Source organism: Tachyglossus aculeatus, chromosome 21 (assembly GCF_015852505.1).
Source record: "Tachyglossus aculeatus isolate mTacAcu1 chromosome 21, mTacAcu1.pri, whole genome shotgun sequence".
In the NCBI taxonomy this organism is placed as follows: Eukaryota; Metazoa; Chordata; class Mammalia; order Monotremata; family Tachyglossidae; genus Tachyglossus; species Tachyglossus aculeatus.
The window spans coordinates 78,868,298-78,891,120 of NC_052086.1; the positions used below are offsets into that span (position 1 = coordinate 78,868,298).

General features: G+C 42.8%; 1 protein-coding gene across 16 annotated transcripts in view; it reads right to left on the reverse strand.

Annotated features, from left to right (window-relative positions):
- RBFOX1 (RNA binding fox-1 homolog 1) overlaps nt 1–22,823 on the reverse strand; it is a 2,849,206-nt gene that overhangs the window by 202,267 nt on the left and 2,624,116 nt on the right. For all 16 annotated transcript variants that reach the window (XM_038762608.1, XM_038762609.1, XM_038762601.1 and 13 more), the window contains one exon: nt 18,176–18,418. In XM_038762608.1, coding sequence (XP_038618536.1) covers nt 18,176–18,418 — 243 coding nt within the window. The remainder of the gene's footprint in view (nt 1–18,175; nt 18,419–22,823) is intronic.

The following is a 22,823-nucleotide window of genomic DNA, read 5'->3' on the forward strand; positions in this document are numbered from 1 at the left end:
CTGCCATCCTTCCCATCTCACAAGCCCGCAACCTTGGTGTCATCCTCGGCTCTGTTCTCTTGTTCACCCATGAAGACTTACACCTAAGTAGAAACCACCTCCTGTTGGGAAAGTGTTTTCCTGGCTTTGTGTCCCCACAGGAAACTAATATAATAATAATGACGTTGACAATACATAGTGGTATTGGTTAAGCACTTCCTATGTGCCAAGCAGCGTTCTAAACGCTAGGATAGTTACAAGAAAATCAGGTTCCCCATGAGGCTCACAGTCGAAGCAAGAGGGAGAATGGGTATTGAATCCCCATTTTGCACATGAGGGAACTGAGGCACAGAGAAGTTAAGTAACTTGCCCAAGGTCACACAACAGGCAAGTGGTGGTGTCAGGATTAGAACCCAGGTCCTCGAATCCCAGGCATGTGTTCTTTCCAGTAGGCCCCACTGCTTCAAACTTGCTCTTCTAGGAATCTCTGGAACTCTTCCCTCTTCCCTGTTTCCTTCTTCAACTCATCCCCTAGACTGCATGCCACATACACATTTCCACAAAACATGGACAACTTTTGAAATAACTGCTAATGCAACTCCCACTTGTACACCAATTATAGGAGAAAGAAAAATATTCATATCAGTTATGCATTGCTGCTGCTACTCCTGCTTTTCTCAGCCTATTTTGGAATTAATTTACCCCTAAAAGGGCAAGGGGAAGATCTATTTTAATTACAGAGTCACACTATGAACAGCCAAAGATCCAGAAGTCAAATACTCTTTGAATTATAATTAGTCATTTCATCGTAGCAAGGCTCTCTGGGAAATCTAGGCTTGTGGGAGTTGGGAAGAAGGGAAAAGAGAAAAACATCAGAACTCTGTGGGTGGCAAGATACTTGGAGATTCAGGTAGGAAGGGTGGCAGAGGCAGTATTTCTGAAGAATATATAAGTGAGGAGGGAAATGATTCAGGACATTTTCTTCAGTACAAAAATGTTGTTAACCTGGTTGTTAGTGAGCGATAAAGTGGTAATTGGAATTAATCCTCAGGTGACAGGATCTACTCCTGAAATTACCTCGTGATAGGAATGATTTTACTTAAAATACGGAGTTTTTCAGCCCCAAATGATTTATTGGGCTCACAGCTATTTCTATATCCTTTATAAAAATTTGATTCCCTCCAAAATATTCTATGCCATCTCAGGCTGGAATCCCCCTTATAATTTTGAGCTACAGGATACATCCGATTATATTTGCAAATACTATAATAATAATTGGTAATAACTGTGGCATTTGTTAAGCACTGACTATGTGCCAGACACTGTACTTGGCGCTGGGGTGCACACAAGCAAATCAGGTTGGATAGAGTCCCTGTCCCACATGGGCCTCAGAATATTAATCTCCATTTGACAGATGAGGTAACTGAGGCACGTGAAGCTATGTGACTTGTCCGAGGTCACACAGCAAACAAATGACTGAGCCAGAATTAGAACCCAGATTGTTATGACTCCCGGGACCATGCTCGGTCCACTAGGCAACACTGCTTCACGACAAATACAAGTAAAGGCTTTGTTACCTGTCACACTAAGGAAACAGAAGGTGCTGGGTAATCTCAAATCCCCCTCCTTGTGAAACAGAAACTTTTCACCATCAGCTTTAAGGCACTAAATACGCTCTCTCCTTCCTATCTTACTTCACTTACCTCCTACTGCAATCCAGCCTGATCCATCTTTCTAATGTCAACCTACTCTCTGTCTTGTCCATCTCCTCTCTGACCCCTTTCCCTCTTTCATTCATTCATTCAGTCATATTATTGAGAGCTCACTGTGTGCAGGGCACTGTACTAAGCGCTAAGAAAGTACATTTAAGCAACAAATAATAATAATAATGTTGGTATTTGTTAAGTGCTTACTATGTGCCAAGCACTGTTCTAAGCACTGGGGTAGAAATAAGGTCATCAGGTTGTCCCACTTGGGGCTCACAGTCTTAATTCCCATTAGATGAGGTAACTGAGGCACAGAGAAGTTAAGTGACTTGCCCAAAGTCACACAGCTGACGAGTGGCAGAGCCGGGATTAGAACCCATGACCTCTGACTTCCAAGACTGTGCTCTTTCCACTGAAAATAGAGACAATCCCTACCCAACAATGGGCGCACAATCTAGAAGTTGGCCTCCCTTGGGCTTGGAACTCCCTTCCCCTTCATAGCCAACAGACCACCACTCTCTCCACTTCGAATCTATCAATCGACTGTATTTTTTGAGTACTCATTGAGCAGAGCACTGTACTAAGCTCTTGGGAGAGTTCAATACAACAGAGTTGGTAGACATGTTCCCGCCTACTTCTAAGCCTTATTAAAATCACATCTCCAAAAGGGATTCCCTTACATAGCCCTCACTTCTACCCACCCTCCCCCAGCAATCAACCAATTAATCACGTAATTGAGCTCTCACTGTGTGCAGAGCACTATACTAAGCGATTGGGAGAGTACAACACAGTAATATAACAGACGCATTCCCTGCCCAAAGTGATGCACTTGTATCTGTCTTCCTTAAATCAGCCTAACCTCAGCCCCACAACACTTATATAAATAGCCTTAACACTCTGCCGTTTTCCCTATCTACAATTCATTTTCACGTCTGTCTTCCTGTCTAGACTGCAAGATCCTTTTGGGCAGAAATTATGTCTATCAATTATTTTACCGTTCTTTCCCAAGTGCTTAGGAGAGGGCTCTGTGCATTGAAAGTGCTCGATAAGTAATATTGATCGATTCCTAAGGATCAAGGCTCCATTTCTGACCACTCCTCATGAGGGTAGACTGTAAACTCGCTGTGGGTAGGGACTGTGTCTGTTTACTGTTATACTGTATTCTTTCAAGCACTTAGTACAGTGCTCCGCATCCAGTAAGCATCTGCACTCAGTAAGTGTTCAATGAATATGATTGACTGACTGACAGCAGTCACACATGGTGCTAGCCAGGGTGAGGCCTTCCTGGACTAAGCTCCCCTTTCTTCGGCTCCCTCTCCCCTCCCCATCGCCTCTACTCACTCCCTCTCCTCTATCAATCGATCAATCGTATTTATTGAGCGCTTACTGTGTGCAGAGCACTGTACTAAGCACTTAGGAAGTACAAGTTGGAAACATACAGAGACAGTCCCTACCCAACAGTGGGCTCACAGTCTAAAAGGGGGAGACAGAGAACAAAACCAAACATACTAACAAAATAAAATAAATAGGATAGATATGCACAAATAAAATAAATAAATAAATAAATAGAGTAATAAATATGTACAAACATATATACATATATACAGGTGCTGTGGGGAAGGGAAGGAGGTAAGATGGGGAGGATGGAGAGGGGGACGAGGGGGAGAGAGGAAGGAAGGGGCTCAGTCTGGGAAGGCCTCCTGGAGGCCCTCCCCCCTCTACCCCCTACCCGCCCCACCGCACTTGTGTGTCTATATGTACATATTTATAATTCTATTCATTTTATTAAGGATGTGCAAATATAATAATAATAACAATGGCATTTATTAATTGCTTACTATGTGCAAAGCACTGTTCTAAGCACTGGGGAGGTTACAAGGTGATCAGGTTGTCCCACAGTGGGCTCACTATAAAATCCCCATTTTACAGATGAGGTAACAGACACAGAGAAGTTAAGTAACTTGCCCAAAGTCACACAGCTGACAATTGGCAGAGCCGGGATTTGAACCCATGACCTCTGACTCCAAAGCCCGTGCTCTTTCCACTGAGCCATGCTGCTTCCCATTATTCTAATTCTAATTATATCTATAATTAGATTTATTTATGTTGCTGCTCTTGATGTCTTTTAGACTGTGAGCCCACTGCTGGGTAGGGACTGTCTCTATATGTTGCCAATTTGTACTTCCCAAGCACTTAGTACAGTGCTCTGCACATAGTAAGTGCTCAATAAATACGATTGATGATGATGATGATGATGTTTACTTGTTTGGATGTCTGTCTCCCCCTTTCTAGACTATGAGTCCGTTGTGGGCAGGGATTGTCTCTATTTGTTGCTGAATTGCACTTTCCAAGCACTTAGTACAGTGCTCTGCACACAGTAAGCGCTCAGTAAATACGATTGATTGATTGAATGAATGAATGAATGAATGACACAAAAAGAGGAATTAAGCTTGTACATAAACTGTTAAACCCAAGGAAGTTTCATCGTTCAAAATGAAGGATTCCAAAGTATTTGGCCCAGTTTAGGCCTAAAAGGTGCTAAGCATAACCTCCCTCCTGGCAGTTCACATGTGTCCAGGTACAGCAGCACGAGCCCAGAGAAGCAGCGTGGCTCAGTGGAAAGAGTGCGGACTTGGGAGCCAGAGGTCATGAGTTCTAATCCTGAGTCCACCGCTTGTCAGCTGTGTGATTTTGGGCAAGTCACAACTTCTCTGGGCCTCAGTTCCCTCATCTGTAAAATGGGGATTAAGACTGTGAGCCCCACGTGGGACAACCTGATCACCTTGTATTCCCCCATCCCTTAGAACAGTGCTTTGCACACAGTAAGTGCTTAACAAATGCCATCATTATTATTATTATTACAGAGGGAAAGTGAGAACTGTGGTGGCCCTCTGCCTAGGCCGCAGAAGAGAAAGCCTCAGGGTGCTCCCTCTGGGTGGATTAGGTTGCTGTGAGGAAGGTATAAACCCCAGTAGTTTCCCAAAGGATTAGCTCTGTTTTGAATTATGACCCATTCATCAGTCAAAGTCTTTCAGTATAACCTATAAGCATCCTCTGCCATGCTCTAAGTGGTTCAAACTACATAGTTTAAATAGTACTATGTACCTAGCTGTAATTTATTTATTTATTTATTCATTCGTATTAATGTCTGTCTCCCCCTCTGGACTGTAAACTCATTGTGGGCAGGGAATGTGTCTGTTTATTGTTATATTGTACTCTCCCAAGCACTTAGTACATTCCTATGCTCACAGAAAGCAATCAATAAATATGATTGAATGAATGAATGAAGGAGTAGTTACTGGGCTAGCAATGAGGGGACAGAGCCAGGGAATAATAATATAATAAAGATGGCATTTGTTAAGCACGTACTATATGCAAAGCACTGTTCTAAGCGCTGGGAAGAGGGAGGGTGGGAGAATCCTTGATTCTGCTCCTACCCCTTCTGCAAAGGCTTGTCTCCCCCCATTCCTTAGAACAGTGCTCAGCGCTTAGAACAGTGCTCAACACTTAGAACGGTGATTTGCACATAGTAAGGGCTTAACAAATACCATCATTATTACCTCCTCTTCTCTGCACTCCTGAGGTGTGACAGGGTCCGCAAAACCCCCAAAGTCTCCCTGTGTCTTCTTTCCATCCTCCAGAGATGAAGTGGCTATGGCAGCAGACACAACATGTCCCCGAGGAATGGGCAGGGAATGTGTCTGTTAATTGTTATATTATACTCACCTAAGCGCTTAGTACAGTATTTAACACACAGTAAGTGCTCAATAAATGCTATTGAATGAATGAATGAAGCTGGGCTGCAGCTATTTGAGGTTTTCTCTAAGCCATCATTATTATTATTCTGAGATCACATCTCCTCCAGGAGTACTTCCTCAATTAATTTCTAATCTCCCTACTTAAAGTCCCCCAACTGTCACTTCAGCTCTTTTGCACCACCTAATGTAACATTTACTTTCATCTCATATCCTCTATTTTTAAATGGTATTTTTTCAATCACTTACTATGCACCAGGCACTGTATTAAGCACAGGGGTCTATATATGATAATCAGGTTGGACACAGTCCTTGTCCCACGTGCAGTTCACAGTCAAAATCAGAGGGTGGAGGTTTTCATTTCCATTTTACAGATGAAGTAACTGAGGCACAGAGAAGTAAAGTGACTTGTCCAAGGTTACACGGAAGACAAGTGACTGAGTTGGGATTAGAACTCAGGTCTGTTGCTCCCCCTATCTGGAATTTATTTAAAGTTGTTAGACGGTAAGGTCACTGAGGCCTGAGAACATGTCTTCAAACACTTTCAAATGCTTATTACCGTATTCTAGTCAGTAAGTGTAAATAGACTGAATAATTCTTAAAAGACCACACACATCTGTCCTAGACATACAATTCACTGAATTTGTAGAATACGTCTTAATTCTGTGAGAGTGCTTTAATACCAACTATCAAATTTTAGCCTCACAATAACCTTGTGACTTAGGGAAAAGCAGGAATTATTAGTCCTTTTGTCCAACTGAGGAACTGAAGCTCGGAGAAGTTAAGTGACTTGAGGTCCCATTGCCAGCAAGTAGCAGAGCAGGGAATAGGATCCAGGTCTCCCTATCAGCTTCAAAGCACTCAGTGAGCTCTTCCTTTCAAACAACAGGTATTCTGTTTGTTTGCTTGTTTGTTTTATGGTATTTGTTTAGTGCTTACTAAATGCCAGGCACTCTATTAAGCTATGGGCAAGTGGCAGAGCTAGGAATAGGATCCAGGTCTCCTCATTAGCTTCAAAGCACTTAATGAGCTCTTCTTTTCAAACAACAGGTATTCTGTTTGTTTGCTTGTTTGTTTTAGGGTATTTGTTTAGTGCTCACTAAATGCCAGGCACTCTACTAAGCTATGGGATAGATAACAAACTAATCAGGTTGGACGTCCACATCCTACATGGGGCTCAGAGTCTTAATCCCCATTTTACAGATGAAGTTAACTGAGACATAGATAAATTACATGCCCAAGGGCATACAGGAGACAAGAGGTGGAGCCAGAATTAGAAACCAGGTTCTCTGACTCCTAGGCTCTTGCTCTTTCCACTAGGCCATGCTGTTTCTTTGTCCTGATTATTTTCTACCTAACTCAGTGCTAAGTAGAGTGCTTGACATCTAACACGTGCTTAACAAGTAGAATAAATTATTCTAAAACCATGGGCCCAGTGTCGACAGGGATTTTTGTCTTTGCTGATTGTGTTGAATTTACCCAAGAACATAGCACAAAATGAGTGCTTAACAAAAACAAACTGGGGGAGCAGCGTGGCTTAGTGGAAAGAGCACAGGCTTGGGAGTCAGAGGATGTGGGTTCTAATTCCGCCTCTGCCACATATCTGCTGTGTGACCTTGGGCAAGTCACTTAACTTCTCTGTGCCTCAGTTACCTCGTCTGTAAAATGTGAATTAAAAGTGTGAGCCTCACGTGGGACAACCTGATTACCCTGTGTCTACTCCAGTGCTTAGAACAGTGCTTGGCACATAGTAAGCACTTAGCAAATGCCATCATTGTTATTATTATTATTATATGCGGGCCTTGAGGAGAATTTGTTCAGATCTCTCCCCATCACACTCCATTTGTATCAGATTATGTCATACAATTGAAAGATAGCCCAAAAGAATCAGATCCTGTCTGCAAGAATCAGTCAGAACACATGGATCAGTAAGACAGTCATAAATCACCCCCTTCAGTTGGGTGAAAAACACTAAAATAGGAATGTCCAGGAACCGCTGCAATCCAATCAAATGTATCTCAGGCAATTAGCACCCCCATTAGCAGAGCACTGTACTAAGCGCTTGGGAAGTTGGGAAGCAGCGGAAAGAGCCTGGGCTTTGAAGTCAGAGGTCATCGGTTCAAATCCCGGCTCTGCCACTTGTCAGCTGTGTGACTTTGGGCAAGTCACTTCACTTCTCTGGGCCTCAGTTACCTCCTCTGTAAAATGGGGACTAAGACGGTGAGCCCCACGTGGGACAACCTGGTCACCTTGTAAATTCCCCAGCGCTTAGAACAGTGCTTTGCACATAGTAAGCGCTTAATAAATGCCATTATTATTATTATTATTATTATTATTATAATGTACCTACCCTAGCTACAATAATTCCTATTCCTCCTCAAGAGACATTTCTTAGGGAGGAGTTCAAGTCAAATAGCCAACTCCATCAAATTTCAGATCTCTCCTGGTGCATGTGACTACATGATTGTGCCCAAGTTTTCAGGAAAGGATGCTCTGCAGTAGGGTTATGTTTAGACAAGTCCAGTGTGTGCTGGTCTCAGCTCTGAAACTCCTAGTATCTTGGGCCTTCTAAACAGTAAAAATTTAATCAATCCAACAATCCATTTACCGTTTGCATTTACCATGAGCAGAGCACTATATTAAGCTCTTGGCAGAATATGGTCTGAATTGAATCGAATCAAGTTGTTGCCAACTTGTACTTCCCAAGCTCTTAGTACAGTGCTCTGCACACAGTAAGCACTCAATAAATACGATTGATTGATTGATTGATTGATTGATTTACCATGAGCAGAGCACTATATTAAGCTCTTGGCAGAATCTGGTACGAATCGAATCAAATCGAATCAAGTTGTTGCCAACTTGTACTTCCCAAGCACTTAGTACAGTGCTCTGCACACAGTCCGCGCTCAATAAATATGACTGATTGCTTGAATTGGTAGACACAATTCCTGCCCTGGAGGAGCTCGCAGTCTATCCCAATTAAGGGAGTGTGCTGAGTCCTCAGGTACCGACTCCGCAGATTTACTTCATCCCAGGAAGAGAGATGTGGTGGTATTCCCTTTCAAAGTTTGTATCGGCAGGCTCATAAAGGAAGCCAGTCAGAAATAACCACGAGCGAGATTCCCCAGTCGCCACTGGTTCACCAGGCCAATGGGTGATTAGTGGTAGCCATTGGTGATGTCAGTTTGGATATCTCCACCAAAGGCTCCAGTTGGACTATTAGTCCCACTCTGCAGCCCCACATTGATTAGGGGCCTGAGACACCGAATCGTGGCTATGGCTCTCTGTTCTATCATGGCCGTGCTTGGGGCAGCCTGGAATATAGAATGCTAGTGAACACCCTGCTGACACAACAGCCAGAATCAGCAGGATCTGATTTAAGTTAAATAAATACCGTTGCTAGAGCTCAGAAAGTATTATTAAGTACCAAGTATGCTGATGGCCAGTTGGCTGGATAGGTATCAAAGACTTTGACGATAATAGAGATGGTAAAATGAAATGTTCCCTGAAACTTTACAGTTACACTTATCCCTAATTGTATTACAGCCAGACTGGGCATGACGATGATGATGATGATGATGATGGTGGTACTTATTAAGTGCTTACTATGTGCAAAACACTCTTCTAAGCGCTGGGGAGGTTACGAGGTGATCAGGTTGTCCCACGGGAGCCTCACAGCCTTAGCCCCCATTTTACAGATGAGGTAAATGTGGCACAGATAATTTAAGTGACTTGCCCAAAGTCACACAGCTGACAAGTGGCAGAGCCGGGATTTGAACCCGTAATGTCTGACTCCAAACCCCGGGCTCTTTCCACTGAGCCATGCTGCTTCCCATGCATTTATACAGGGCAGTCTGTAGCTGATTAAAACTGGAAAATTAATAAAGAAGAGATAAAGAACAACTACAACGCATAGGATTCACTGGGGTTCTAAAGTTTCCCGACTGAGCCTTGCTGTCCTCCTTGATGGGAGAATCCATCAGGGCAGAGAGTGTGTTTATTAACTATTGGGAAGCAGCATGGCTTAGTGGCTAGAGTACGAGCCTGGGAATCAGAAGGTCATGGGTTCTAATCCTGCCTCTGCCACTTGTCTGCTGGATGACCCTGGGCAAGTCACTTCATTTCTCTCTGCCTCAGTTAACTCATCTGAAAAATGGAGATTGAGTCTTTGAGCCCTACATGGTACAGGGATTGGGTCCAATTTGATTTGCTTGTATCCACGGCAGCACTTAGTACAGTGCCCGGCATATAGTAAGTGTTCAACGAATACCATCATCACCATGGTAGTCTCCCAAATGTTTAATCCAGTGCACACAAGAGGGGCTCAGTAAATGCTATTCATTGAAGTCTAAACCTTGTATTTTTTTTTACAACAGTCAATCAGTCAGTAAACCTGGAAAATTAATAATGAAATGATATAGAACAAATACAACACATAGGATTCACTGTGGTCCTAAAGTCTCTCGACTTAGCCTGGTCTGTCGTCTTTGACGGAAAACTCCAACAGGGCAGGAAGCATGTCTATTAACTATTATAGTCTCTCAAAAGTTTAGTACAGTGCTCTGAACACAGTAGGTATCCAGTAAAGGCTATTGATTGAAGTCTACACCTCATACTTTTTACATGTCAGTCAATCAATCAATCATACTTGTTGAGTGCTTACTGTGTCCACAGCACAGTACTTAGCGCTGGGAAAAGTAATCAGAGATGGTAAACACGTTCTCTGCTCACAACAAGCTCACAGTCTAGAGGGGGAGAGAGACATTAATATCTATATGGATTACAGATGTGTACTAAATGCTGTGGGGCTGAGGTAGGGGTGAGTAAAGGATGAAAATCCAAGTGCAAGGATAACGCAGAAGGGAGTCGGAGAAGAGGAAATGAAGGAAAAGACAGGGAAGGACTCTCGGAGATTGTATTTTTAATAATGTTTTGACGGTGGAGAGGGTGATTGCCTGTCAAATATTGAGTGAGGGTGTTCCAGGCCAGAGGTAGGATGTAGGGCAAGAAGTTGATAGTGAAAATGAACAAAACAGAGGTAAAGTGAGTAGATTGGCATTAGAGGAGGGAAGTGATGGGTTAGGTTGGAGAAGGAAAAGAGCAAGGTAAGGTAGGAGGAGGCAAGAGATTGAGTGTAAAAGCTGATGCGAAGGAGTTTCTGTTTGATGCAGAGGTGGATGGGCAACCACTAGAGATTCTTGAGGAGTGGGGAAACATGGACTGAATGGTTTTGTAGAAAAAGGATTTGGGCAGCATGGTGAAGCACAGACTGGAGTAGGGAGAGATAGGTGGCAGGGAGGTCAAAAAGGAGACTGCTGCAGTAATATGTACTTTCCAAGTGCTTAGTACAGTGCTCTGCACAGAGTAAGTGTTCAATAAATACGACTGAATGAATGAATGAATTAATAATAAAGGAGGGATAGAATTTGTGGTTGGATTAACATCCTAGCAGTTTGGATGGAGAGGAAAGGGCAGATTTTAGTCATGTCGTGAAGGTTGAACTGACAGGATTTGGTGACAGATTGAATATGTGGGTTGAGTGAGAAAGACGAGTTGAGGATATCACCATGTTTACCAGCTCATGAGACAGGGAGGATGGTGGGGCTGTCTACAGTGATGGGAAAGTCAGGGGGAGGACAGGGATTGGGTGTTCTGCTTTGGACATGTTAAGTTTGATGTGTAAGAGGGTCATCCAAGTAGAAATGTCCTGAAGGAAGGAGGAAATATGAGACTGCAGAGAAGGAGAGAATTCAAAGATGGAGGTGTGAATCGTATGCGCAGAGATGGGAATTGGCCATGGTATCAGTTACCTCATCTATAAAATGGGGATTAAGACTGTAGCCCCATGTGGGACAACCTGATAGGAGAAGCAGCGTGGCTCAATGGAAAGAGTCCGGGCATGGGAGTCAGTGATCATGGGTTCTAATTCTGACTTCGCCACTTGTCAGCTGTGTGACTTTGGGCAAGTCACTGAACTTCTCTGGGCCCCAGTTACCTCATCTGTAAAATGGGGATTAAGACTGTGAGCATCACATGGGACAACCTGATTACCTTGTATCCCCCCCAGCGCTTTGAACACTAAGCAGTTAACAAATGTCATTATTCTTATTATTATTACTTGCTTGTGAAAATTGGATGCTCCATTCAGTGTCAGGAAAATGAAATGCAGTCTCCCTCAGAGTCTCTCTGAGGGGATTTGGGGCTGGGACAGAGAGAGAGAGGGAGGGAGGGGGAGAGGGAAAGAGAAACAGAAGTGGGGGGCGGTTGGCAGAGATAGAAGGAAGATGGAAGGAAGGAGGGAAGCAGAGATGGAGGGAGGGAGGGAGGTATTTTTACAAAGAGCGAGAGGGTCAGAGAAGAAGCGAAAGAGGTAGAGTTTGGGGTAGGGAAGGAAGCAGAGATGGAGGAAAGAAGGCAGAAAAGGTGGAGGGATGGAGGGAGGGAGAGACAGAGGGAGGGAAGTAATGTGAGCGCTCACATGAGCTTCTCCCAGTTTCATCCTAGTCAACTTCTGCTACTCCAGACATTATCCAACTCTCCTCGAAGGCTTCCAACTAAAAATGTTAATGTACTTTTCCCGCTCTAAGCACTGTTGTGTCTTCCAATTATATACATAACAGGTCCATCTCTTTTCCCAAATCCAGAATCCTACAATTGCATGTTGCTCATCCAAACACAATATTGTCTTACAGAGTACTGTCTTTCAGAGTCCATGCACCATTTAGTCTGAGATTTGAATGTGGGTTGGATAGCTATTCACATAATGTGCCCATAGATATGATTCCAATTTTGTTTCTATCATCATCATCATCAATAGTATTTATTGAGTGCATACTGTGAGCAGAGCACTGTACTCAGTGCTTGGGAGAGTACAATACAACACAGTGGTTAAGCACATTCTGGTCCACAGTGAGCTTTAAAAGATCATCTTATCAAAGTATAGCTTGGCCTGAGGTTGTGAAAATCCAGAAGGAAGATCTTAAAGATCTTTTAGACTGTGAGCCCACCTTTTAGACTGTGAGCCCACTGTTAGGTAGGGACTGTCTCTATATGTTGCCAACTTGTACTTCCCAAGCGCTTAGTACAGTGCTTTGCGCACAGTAAGCGCTCAATAAATACGATTGATTGATTGATTGATTAAAGAACTGTTCCTCAAAAATTTAAATATCATTACTTTGATACTTCATAAATCAGCCAGGTGATTTGCAATTGATCCAAACCTTAGATATATACCATGTTCAGTTATGCATAAAGAGCATTTTTGTTCTCCTGAAACCATCAATCAATCAATGGTATTTACTGAGTGCTTACTGTGTACAGAGTACTGTACTAAGCGCTTGGGAGAGTACAATATAACAGAGTTGGTAGATATGTTCCCTGTCCCCAATGAGCTTACAGTCTAGAAATAAATTGTACTATTTACCTTTATAGCCCATCTCAGGGTCGCCCCTTGAGAGTTTCCAGTATTATACCAGTCTTGACTATGGGAGGAAGGGTCAAGCAGAGGCCTTCCCATTCCTTTCCTAGCTTGGCTAGTGGCTACCGAGTGGAAGGCAATCTGCTACAAGTCTAAACTCCCCAATGCTAGGCAGCAGCATCAAGGGAGGGAGTTGAGGGCAGAGACTCAAGTTTACTTCATGGAAGGAGGCAATGGTAAACCACTTCCTCATTTTTACCAAGAAAACTGTGGATACACTACCAGAATGATTGCAAATGGAGGTTGGCATTCTGGGAGAGATGCTTCCACGGTGTCGCTATGGGTTGGAGTCGACTCGACAGCATAAGTCAAGACAACCCATTATGACATCAAACCTGGCCCTAAATCCTGAAAGATAGCTCCCAGATCTTAAGGAGCACAACGTAGTGAAACTTTAAAATAAAAATAAAACTTCGCTATTTCAATAGTGCCCAACTCTGAGTTTTGTGTGCCAACATGAATCCCATTATTATACTAACTTTGGGTTTTCTTGTCTTAATATGGCAAATTGCAACTCTGTTAGTTGGAAATAAGTTGAGTCAAGTGTTTTCTCCATTAAGTCACTTCTTAGCTCTTAACCAAACAGCATTTTATCTCGTTTCACTTTGACAAAGCCCAATAGAACATTGATAAGTCCTCTTAATTGGGACAGGATATTCAAAACCTTGAGGGAAAATAAGGACTAAAAATTCCATCTTTGCCTGTGAAGGACAGAAATCACTAGATAGAGATGAAACCAAGAGGGTATCCGACCATAAAGAGGGTTTCAGGACAGGTCTTTATAGGTCTGGATTGTGCTGATGGATAAGGTAGGTTGAAATCCTGGAGGAGCTACCATCTCTCTTCATCATCATTTTTATCATCAATGGTATTCATTGAGTGCTTACCATGTGCAGAACACTGTACTAAGCACTAGGGAGAGTACAGTACAACAGATTTGGTAGAAATGTTCCCTGCCCACAATGAACTAATAGTCTTCCAGGATCATGAGGGAATCAAAGGTCAATTGTGGGCTGGAGGGCACTCAATGCCAAAAGGAACTTTGCTCCTTAATAATCATGGTATTTGTTTAGCATTTACTATGTGTCAGGCACTGTACTAAGAGCTGAGGTAGATAAAGGTTGATCAGGTCTCATATGGGGCTCACAGTCTAAGTAGGAGGGATTGCAGATACTGAATTTCCATTTTGCCGATTAGGGAAGTGAGGCCCAACTAAATTGAGTGACTTGTCCAAGGTCACACAGCAGACCAATGACAGAGTCAGAATTAGAACCCAGGACATCTGATTCCCAGTCCCATGCTCGTCTCACTAGGTCACACTGTTTCTCTTGTAGTCAGGGAACATGTCTACCAATTCTCTTACAGCGTTCTCTTCTGAATGCTTAACACAGTGCTCTACACCCTGAAAGCACTCAATAAATACCATTAATTGATTGACTGACAAGAAGTAAGAAAATCCCTCCCACCAGGAGTGGGTTTGGTCACTGGCCAGGTCAGATTTGCTTATTCAGAGAAATCGAGAGATGGAGATGTAATTCTCACCCTCATCAGTTATTAAAGTACAACAAAATGAGCAATAAATGAGGCTGTGCCAGGAACAACAGGAAGTTCAGGAAGTTATGGGAATGAAGGAGCTCACTAAACTCAATTCCAAAGGGACAACTGCGAAACTATTAATTGTGATATTTGTTAAGGGCTAACTCTGGGCCAAGCACTATACTAAGCATTGTGGTAAATTCAGGATAATCAGGTTGGAGTCAGTCCCTGCTACACAGTCTAAATAGCAGGAGATAAGGTATCAAATCCCCATTTTACAGATGAGGAAACTGAAGATCAGAGAAGTTATTTGATCTAGGTCACACAACAGTCACGTGGCAGAGGAGGGATTAGAATCCAGATCTTCTAACTCCCAGGACCATGTTCTTTACACTATGCCAGGAAACTCTGGGATAGTCTTATTGGAATTTTTAGAGGCACAGCCTGCAAATGTGGTAGAAATCAACGTTTTTAATGTCCTGCACAATTGCCATTGTTACTCTTGCCTCTTTAGTCAGTGAAGAGTTGATGAATAATCCATGGGTGGGTCTCTCCTCATCAAAAGGAAATCTACTCCCTGAATATGCTTACCTAGGTGTGTGTTTTTCATTTTGATTTATATTTTAAGTTTGTTAGAGTTGTGTAAGTAGTGTTTGAGTTGTCCTGTAAAATGACAATATTCAATATATGCTCTGCTTCCTATTTAGACTGTGAGCCCTAGCTGGAACAGGGACTTTCTCTTGTCTGAATATTTTTTATCTACCCCATCAAATAAATGGCTTACAATTATTATTATTATTATTGTTATTATTATTATTATTATTAACAACTATGATATTTGTTAAGTGTTTACTATGTGTGAAGTGCTGTACTAAGTTTGGGGGCAAATACAAGCAAATTAGGTTGAGCACAATCCTTATCTCAAAAGGGGCTCACAGTCTTAGTCCCCATTTAACGGATGAGATAACTGTGGCACAGAAAAGTGAAGTGACTTGCTCACACCCACACAATATACAAGTGGTGGAGCGGAGCCGGGATTAGAACCCATGACCTTCTGACTCTCAGGCCCTTGCTCTGTCCACTACGCCATGCTGCTTCCCCATCCACATAAATGTCAATCACCTGGTCCCACTGTCTTCAAAGATAAGTATCTTTTAAGACCAGAATCATCCAGAAGAAAATACCATTCACAGGAGACGCCTTGCTTGCATCCTCCCTCTGGCCCAGAATTCCCTCTCTCTCAGCATCCTCTCCTTATTTTCCCAATCAAGACTCTCCTGATTTCCAAAGCCTTACTAAAATAACATCTCCTCCAGGAGGCCTTCCCCAGCTAAGCCCTCACTTCCCCAGCTCCCTGTCCCTTTTGCATCACTTATGCACTTGGATCTGTACCCTTTAAACATCTGACATTCACCTCCCCCCTAGCCCCACAATACAAAATACATAGCTGGAATTTATGGCAATGTCTGTCTCTCCTTCTGGACCATAAGCTCCTTGTCAGGAGGGAGTGTGTTTACCAATTCTATTATATTATACCTTCCCAAGTGCTTACACAGTGATCTTAAAGTGAGGGCTTAATAAATGCCACTGATTTCTTGATGGATTGATTCATTTTTTTTTTTTTTTGCTTTGTGCATTTTTTTGGAGGTTTAGCAAGCAAAAGGGATTTAAAGAGGCAAGGGAAAAAAGGGAAGAAATAAATATATGATAAGAAAAATCAGACAATGTTCAAAAAGCCTAAAAGACATCCATTACAAACTCTTTAGGTTTTGGAAAGTTCATACCATTCAGCTTCTAGAGTTGGATAGCATGCAGCATTTCAGAGCCTAGTGCCAGCACTGTTGCTAGTCAGGTCAGTTCAAAGGAACAGGTACTCTGTTCTGAGCAGCTTTATTAATAATAATAATAATAATTATGGTATTTATGAAGCACTTACTATATGCCGAGCACTGCATTAAGCACTGGGGTGGATACAAGCAAATCGGGTTGGACACAGTCCCTGCCCATGTGGGGCTCATAGTCTCAGTGAGCTAACTGAGGCACAGAAAAGTGAAGTGATTTGCCCAAAGTCATACAACAGACAAATGACGGAGCCAGGATTCGAACCCTTGACCTTCTAACTCCCGGGCCCATGCTTTATCCACTATATCTCCATCACAAAGAATCAACCTGGAGTAAAATAGGAGAGTGGTTCCAAGTCAGTATTTCATAGCACCATAGACAAATCTCACTCATGCTTCGTAAACCCAGCCATCAACCACCTAAGCTATTAGTTGGGATCCAACAGAGTAGTGAGAATGGTTTCCACTGGACATCAGCGCCTTGTGGATTACCATAAAAGGGACCATTTGTTTATGGAATTGGAAAAAGGGCCAATATTTCAAACATTCAGGAAGGAGAAGAAAGCAAAATAGGTTAGAAAGATCATAGAAAGACTGTCAAAGAGCAAGAGGCCAAAATAGAGTGGAAGGAAAGACAAAGACGAAGAGTCTGAGAGGTGCAGAGACTATCAGAAAAGTTGTGAGGGGCAGAGAGACAGAGAGAGGGAGATACTGGCAAATATGGGAAGAGAGAGAGAGAGCGAAAGAAAGACTAAAAGAGAAAAAATGAAAAAGGACAAAGAAAAGAGGCAGATGGATGCAATGGCCCAGGGCATTATGCACACAAATGCTCACAGAAGCACAAATTCACAGAAATGGATGCCCTTAGAACAGAGCGGGAAACAGCAGGAGGAGCAGGTAAGAAATGAGAAGCGGAAGCTGATTTCGCCTCGACCACCACTGCCACGGTCACCACTGGCTACTCCCTGGACTTTCCATCACAGCACACCCACTCTAAGCACAGAGCTCAGCTGGTGGAGATGGAAGCCAAGGGAAGCAGCCAATAGAAGTTGCAGCAGTACCTGCTCCTGTCATTGTTGCCTGCTTTGTCCTGAGTGCCCCATTACTATCACTATTGCTACCTTCTTGCTTTGGCCAAACCCAGGGCTTTGGGGAGTCTCATTGGCATTGTTTGGGTGACAAAATAGTGGGGCAAATTCAGGACTCTCCAGCCCGGTGTGGAACTTTAATCACTTGAAATTAAGATACTTTATTCTTGATATGCCCCAGCCCACTCATAAGAATCTATGAAACCAGATTCCTCTAAGCCCTTCACTACTCCTCATTTGCCCATTAGACTCCTTAAGAAATCTTCATTGAACTCTTCCAGGCCGCTGGGGTATACTAAGGAGTAAACTGAAGAAGCCAGTGAGGTGCACTGTACTCACTATGATTCATGGACACAAACAACCTGGAGCCTGGGTGCAGAGCTGAACTGCTTGAAAACACAAAGACCCACAATGAGGTTAGCACGAGGAAGTCTGGCAAAAGTTCAGCCCTGAATCATTCACCCTAAAAACGGTCCTCGTCAAAACCATTTCACTGGGGAACTAATGCACATTTTCCCCTTCATTCAAACGAAAAAGAAAGCTTGTGGGCATGAGATCGAGCTTCAGACAATAGAGAACAAAACACAACGAGCCAGGCTTGCCATTTTGTAAATAGCTCCTCTTGAGGACTGTGAGTATTTTAGAAGATAAATAAGGGTGTCTAAGAATTAACAACACTTTCAAAGGGTTTCTAACCACGATTTGGAGGCTGGGACTTGTTTCATGCATGCACACCCACACTTTCCCCCACCGACCCACACACCCCAACTTATAACCTAAATGTCGGACTTACTGTGGCTGTGCCAGAGACGGTCTGAGCGCTTGTGTCGGTGGCACTTTGTTCAGAGTGTGTCTGCGCAGGAGGGTACATGTTTAACGTGTGCTCTGGGACTGTCGTCTGGCCTGTGTACTCTGGAGCGGGATGGGGATGAGGAGCCGTGTACTCTGCTGGGATACCATTCTGAGGGGGGGCAAACTGGGCAGAGGCGTAAGGCTGTGCCATTGTGTCAGGAGCTGCTGTTGCTTCCTGATTACCCTGGAAGGCAAAAGGAAGGGGGAAAACATCAGTTAGCACCCTGAAAGGAACTTTTCCATAATCCGGATATGGACGAAAGCCCCACTGTTGGTTACTGTGGGGATTATGTCCTATTCTATTTTCCTAGAAGTTTGCTTTGTCATAATATCACCTTGAAAGGTGTGAATGTGTGGCTCTCAACATGGAAATTTTAAATTTATGTGCCAAAAAGGATTAAAGCATAAGGGTGGATGTATTTTACAGGATAGATACTTCAGCTAACCATATGACTTTAATCAAGGTTTCCTACAATTCAGGAAAACATAACGGAACAATTTATTTAACATAGTACATGTAGACATGTTTCTTTTCTTTTCTCTCATCCCGCCTTATGGTAATCTCATTTTCTGAAAGATGAGAGTCAACAGAGTCCAGATCCTACAGTGCATGTAGGTGACCCACTGTCATATCACATTTTAAGTATCTGGGTAAAATGCTGGTTTTCCCTGTTGTTGGCACCATCTCCAAACCCTCTGGGTGTTGCTGTCTCTTGGGAAAATTCCCAATTTCAAATACACTGCAAAAAATGTAGGATGGAAATGTGTTGAGTAAATTCAAGTCTAAAGACAAAAAAAAACAGGTCTACAAGTAAGTCAATTTAAAATCCATTCCACAAAACATTTTCTCCCCAACTCAAACTATAATGTGTCAGATAAAATATCTGAAGAGACTCACAATAACTTATTTTCATAGGGATGCCTCTTCATTAACATCGAAAGAAGGAACCTAAATAATTGAAACTCGAATAACTACATCTCATACCTCATGTAGTCAATTGGATGTGACTTGGGCTTTGCAGTAATTATACCATGGCAAATAATGACAACATAGCATAAATATGAGAAGTGCCCAAAAGCCAAACTCTCCAGTTGAATTGTCTAGTCACAATGCTAACATTTTGACATTTAAACGGCTTCGTCACTAGAGATGCTTGGGCGTTTATTTAGGTGACAAAGCTGGAGATGAACTTTGCAGTAGTAAGAAGGTAAGATAGTTTATAACAACACATATCACCCCGTGGCCTTCCCCTCCTCCAACCAAACCTTGAAAATTCATCAATATAGGGAGAGAAATAAAATACAGAATTTTTCCTTTTTTAAAAACAATTTTAAGAGGAAATCCTAATCCAAGTAGGGGAAATCAGAAATCTGCCCCTAACCCAGGAAAAAAGGACTGGTCAGACATGCATACTCTTCACTGTAAGCCCATTGTGGACAGGGAACATGACTGTTTATTGCTGTATTGTGCTCTCTCAAGTGCTTAGTACAGTGCTCTGCAATCAATCAATCAATCATTGTATTTATTGAGCACTTACTGTGTGCAGAGCACTGTAGTAAGCGCTTGGGAAGTACAAGTTGGCAACATATAGAGAAAGTCCCTACCCAACAGTGGGTTCACAGTCTAAAAGGGGGAGACGGAGAACAAAACCAAACATACTAACAAAATAAAATAAATAGAATAGTAAGCACTCAAGAAAAGTGATTGAATGGATGAATATTCAATATTGGTGGACAAAAGTTGAAGAAAATTAGTCTTTCCCTTAAACCCTAGGCATTCTTGATTTAGCTGCTAACTAGATACTAATTAGATGCTAACTAAACCAACTGCTAGTGGTGAACCAGGTAGCTAATGTAGCTAACTCCACTCTTTAATCATGAGCCTGGGGTACACAGGGCCACACATGCAATGTGGAGATACTGCTCCAAACCTGATTCATCAATCAATCAAATCAATAATATTTATTGAGGGCATACTCGGGGTAGAGCAATGTACTAAGCCCTCGGGAGAGTACAGTACCACAGGGCCGGTAGACACGTTCGCTGCCCACAGTGCATTCTTTCTGGCTGAGATAACCACCCCAAAAGACAGGATTTTTAAACCAGCCTGAGTTCCCAACAATTCTGATGGCCTTCAAAGAAGCCAACAATGAGAACCCCTAATCATCTCTTCTGCTTGGTTTCATAATGCTGGAAGGTATTTTTGCAATGACCTTATGATCATTTTTTAAGAGTCTGGAGCAGTAGGGCTCTAGATGCCAAAGTGTGTGGGGCAAATTTCCTATGAGGTGGGGACCCTGTATATAGGAGGGTTGGAGGAAGGGAAGAAGAGGGTAGAACTCTCTGCATATTGTACCTCTACAAGTGCTTCCTCTCCTACCGTACGTTTAGAATTCATATGCCATTATCAAGGAAATCAGAGAATTAGACAGTCTTTGGGGAAAGACAGAGTGATAGAACGCCCGAGAGACAGGGAAAGCCAGAGAGACAAGGAAATCAATAAGTGGTACTTATTGAACACTTACTAGTGCAGAATACTGTACTAAGCACTTGTGAGGGTACAATATAACAGAATTAGAAGGTACATTCCCTGTCATTCATTCATTCATTCAATCATCTTTATTGAGCACTTACTGTGTGCAGAGCACTGTACTAAGCGCTTGGGAAGTACAAGTTGGCAACATATAGAGACGGTCCCTACCCAACAGTGGGCTCACAGTCTAGAAGGGGGGGACAGAGAACAAGACAAAACATATTAACAGAATAAAATAAATAGAATAAATATGTACAAGTAAAATAAATAAATAGAGTAATAAATACATACAAACATATAAACATATATACAGGTGCTGTGGGGAAGGGAAGGAGGTAAGGCAGGGGGGATGGAGGAGGAAGGAGGGGGAGAGGAAGGAGGAGGCTCAGTCTGGGAAGGCCTGTCCATAACGACCTTACAGTCTAATGGGGAAGCAGGCCAGAGAAAGACAGAGACAGGGAAAAACAGAGAGATGGCGAGGGAGAGAAAAAAACAGAGATAGAGAAAGTCAGAGAGACAGAGAAAGTCAGAGGGACAGAGAACAAGAGGGAGAAACCCAGATGCATACAGAGAGAGAGAGAAAACCAGAGGGACAGGGAAAGAGAGAGAAAGCCAGAGGGACACAGAGGAAAAAAACAGATAGCAAAAAGAGAGAAAGCCAGAGAGAGAAAACGCCAAAGAGGGTGAGGGGAAGGGGGGGGAGAAGAGAAAGAGAGACGAAAAGGAAAGGGAAGAGAGAGAGAGAGAGAGAGAGAGAGAGAGAGAGAGAGAGAGAGAGAGAGAGAGAGAGAGAGAGAGAGAGAGAGACCGAGAAATGTACAGAGAGAAAAAGATAGAGAAGAAGAGCCTGAAATTTGGAAAGACAGCAAGAGTCCAATGGAAAGAATTGGGAGTAAGATGGAGAGAAAAAGATTTTCTGGCTGCTTATTTTTTTTCAGGACTAGTTCACAAGATGTTAAAATCATTTTTACAGTGAAATATACCATTCTGCCACATTTCCAGCTCAAGACAAATCTGTAGAAAATTCAGCACTAAGAATAACCGAGTCCTTCTTTTGCACATGCATCTTTCTTTGGACTTAACAAGAACACCCTGGCAAGTTTGTAGGGATTGGACTCCTGAGACCCTGCTGATCGATGGCACAACTCAGAGATTTTGTCTTTCACCAAGAGGTGTTTCAGCAATACAGCCAAACTAGGGTGGCCCTTGATGGCGTTACAGAATTTTGGACATCTTTGCAGACACACCATCAAGCTGCCCAAATTTACGCTTAAGTAATCATACCTATTAAAATACAAAAATGAAAAACCAGTGCATATTTACCTTGTAGAAATCACTAGTCTTTTTGTTTCTGACCATTCTATTGACATCCACATTTATTTTGGGGCTAATGAGAAGAACACCGCTCACGTTAATCACAACATGAGCAAGACATAATGTATTTGCTCTAGGTCCCAAGGATGTACGAAAAAATGTTCTTTGCAGAAATTTGCAGAACTCATAGCTGCTGGGTGTTTTAAAGTAGAAATACTGGACATAAAAATGCCTGGTGTTATAGGGTTGGACGGGTAAAGGCTAGCTGGAAACTGTACTGTACAGGATAGAATGGGGAAAATCAATCAATCTATCAATCATATTTATTGAGCGCTTACTGTGTGCAGAGCACTGTACTAAGCACTTGGGAAGTACAAGTTGGCAACATATAGAGACAGTCCCTACCCAAACAGTGGGCTCCCTAGGATGGACCCAAGATGGAAGGAAGTGGGGGGGGCAGTCATTTCTTAGCGTTCATCAAGCCTAACCACTCTCTCGAAGCAATCAATAAGGCCCTCCGAAGACTAAACCTCAGTGTACCGTCTCTGCGGGAGGACCCAGCCCACTGATTCAGAGTGCTCTCTCTGACTGTCATTTGCAAAAAAAAATCCCACAGCGACTGAAAAAATGTAGAAAGTATGTAGAGTTAAATTCTGCGTCAATAGCAACTAGATGTTTGAGCTTCAGGACATCAAATATGACAACTCAGTGCCCAAGGGCATGGATGGTGACAGGCTGTGGC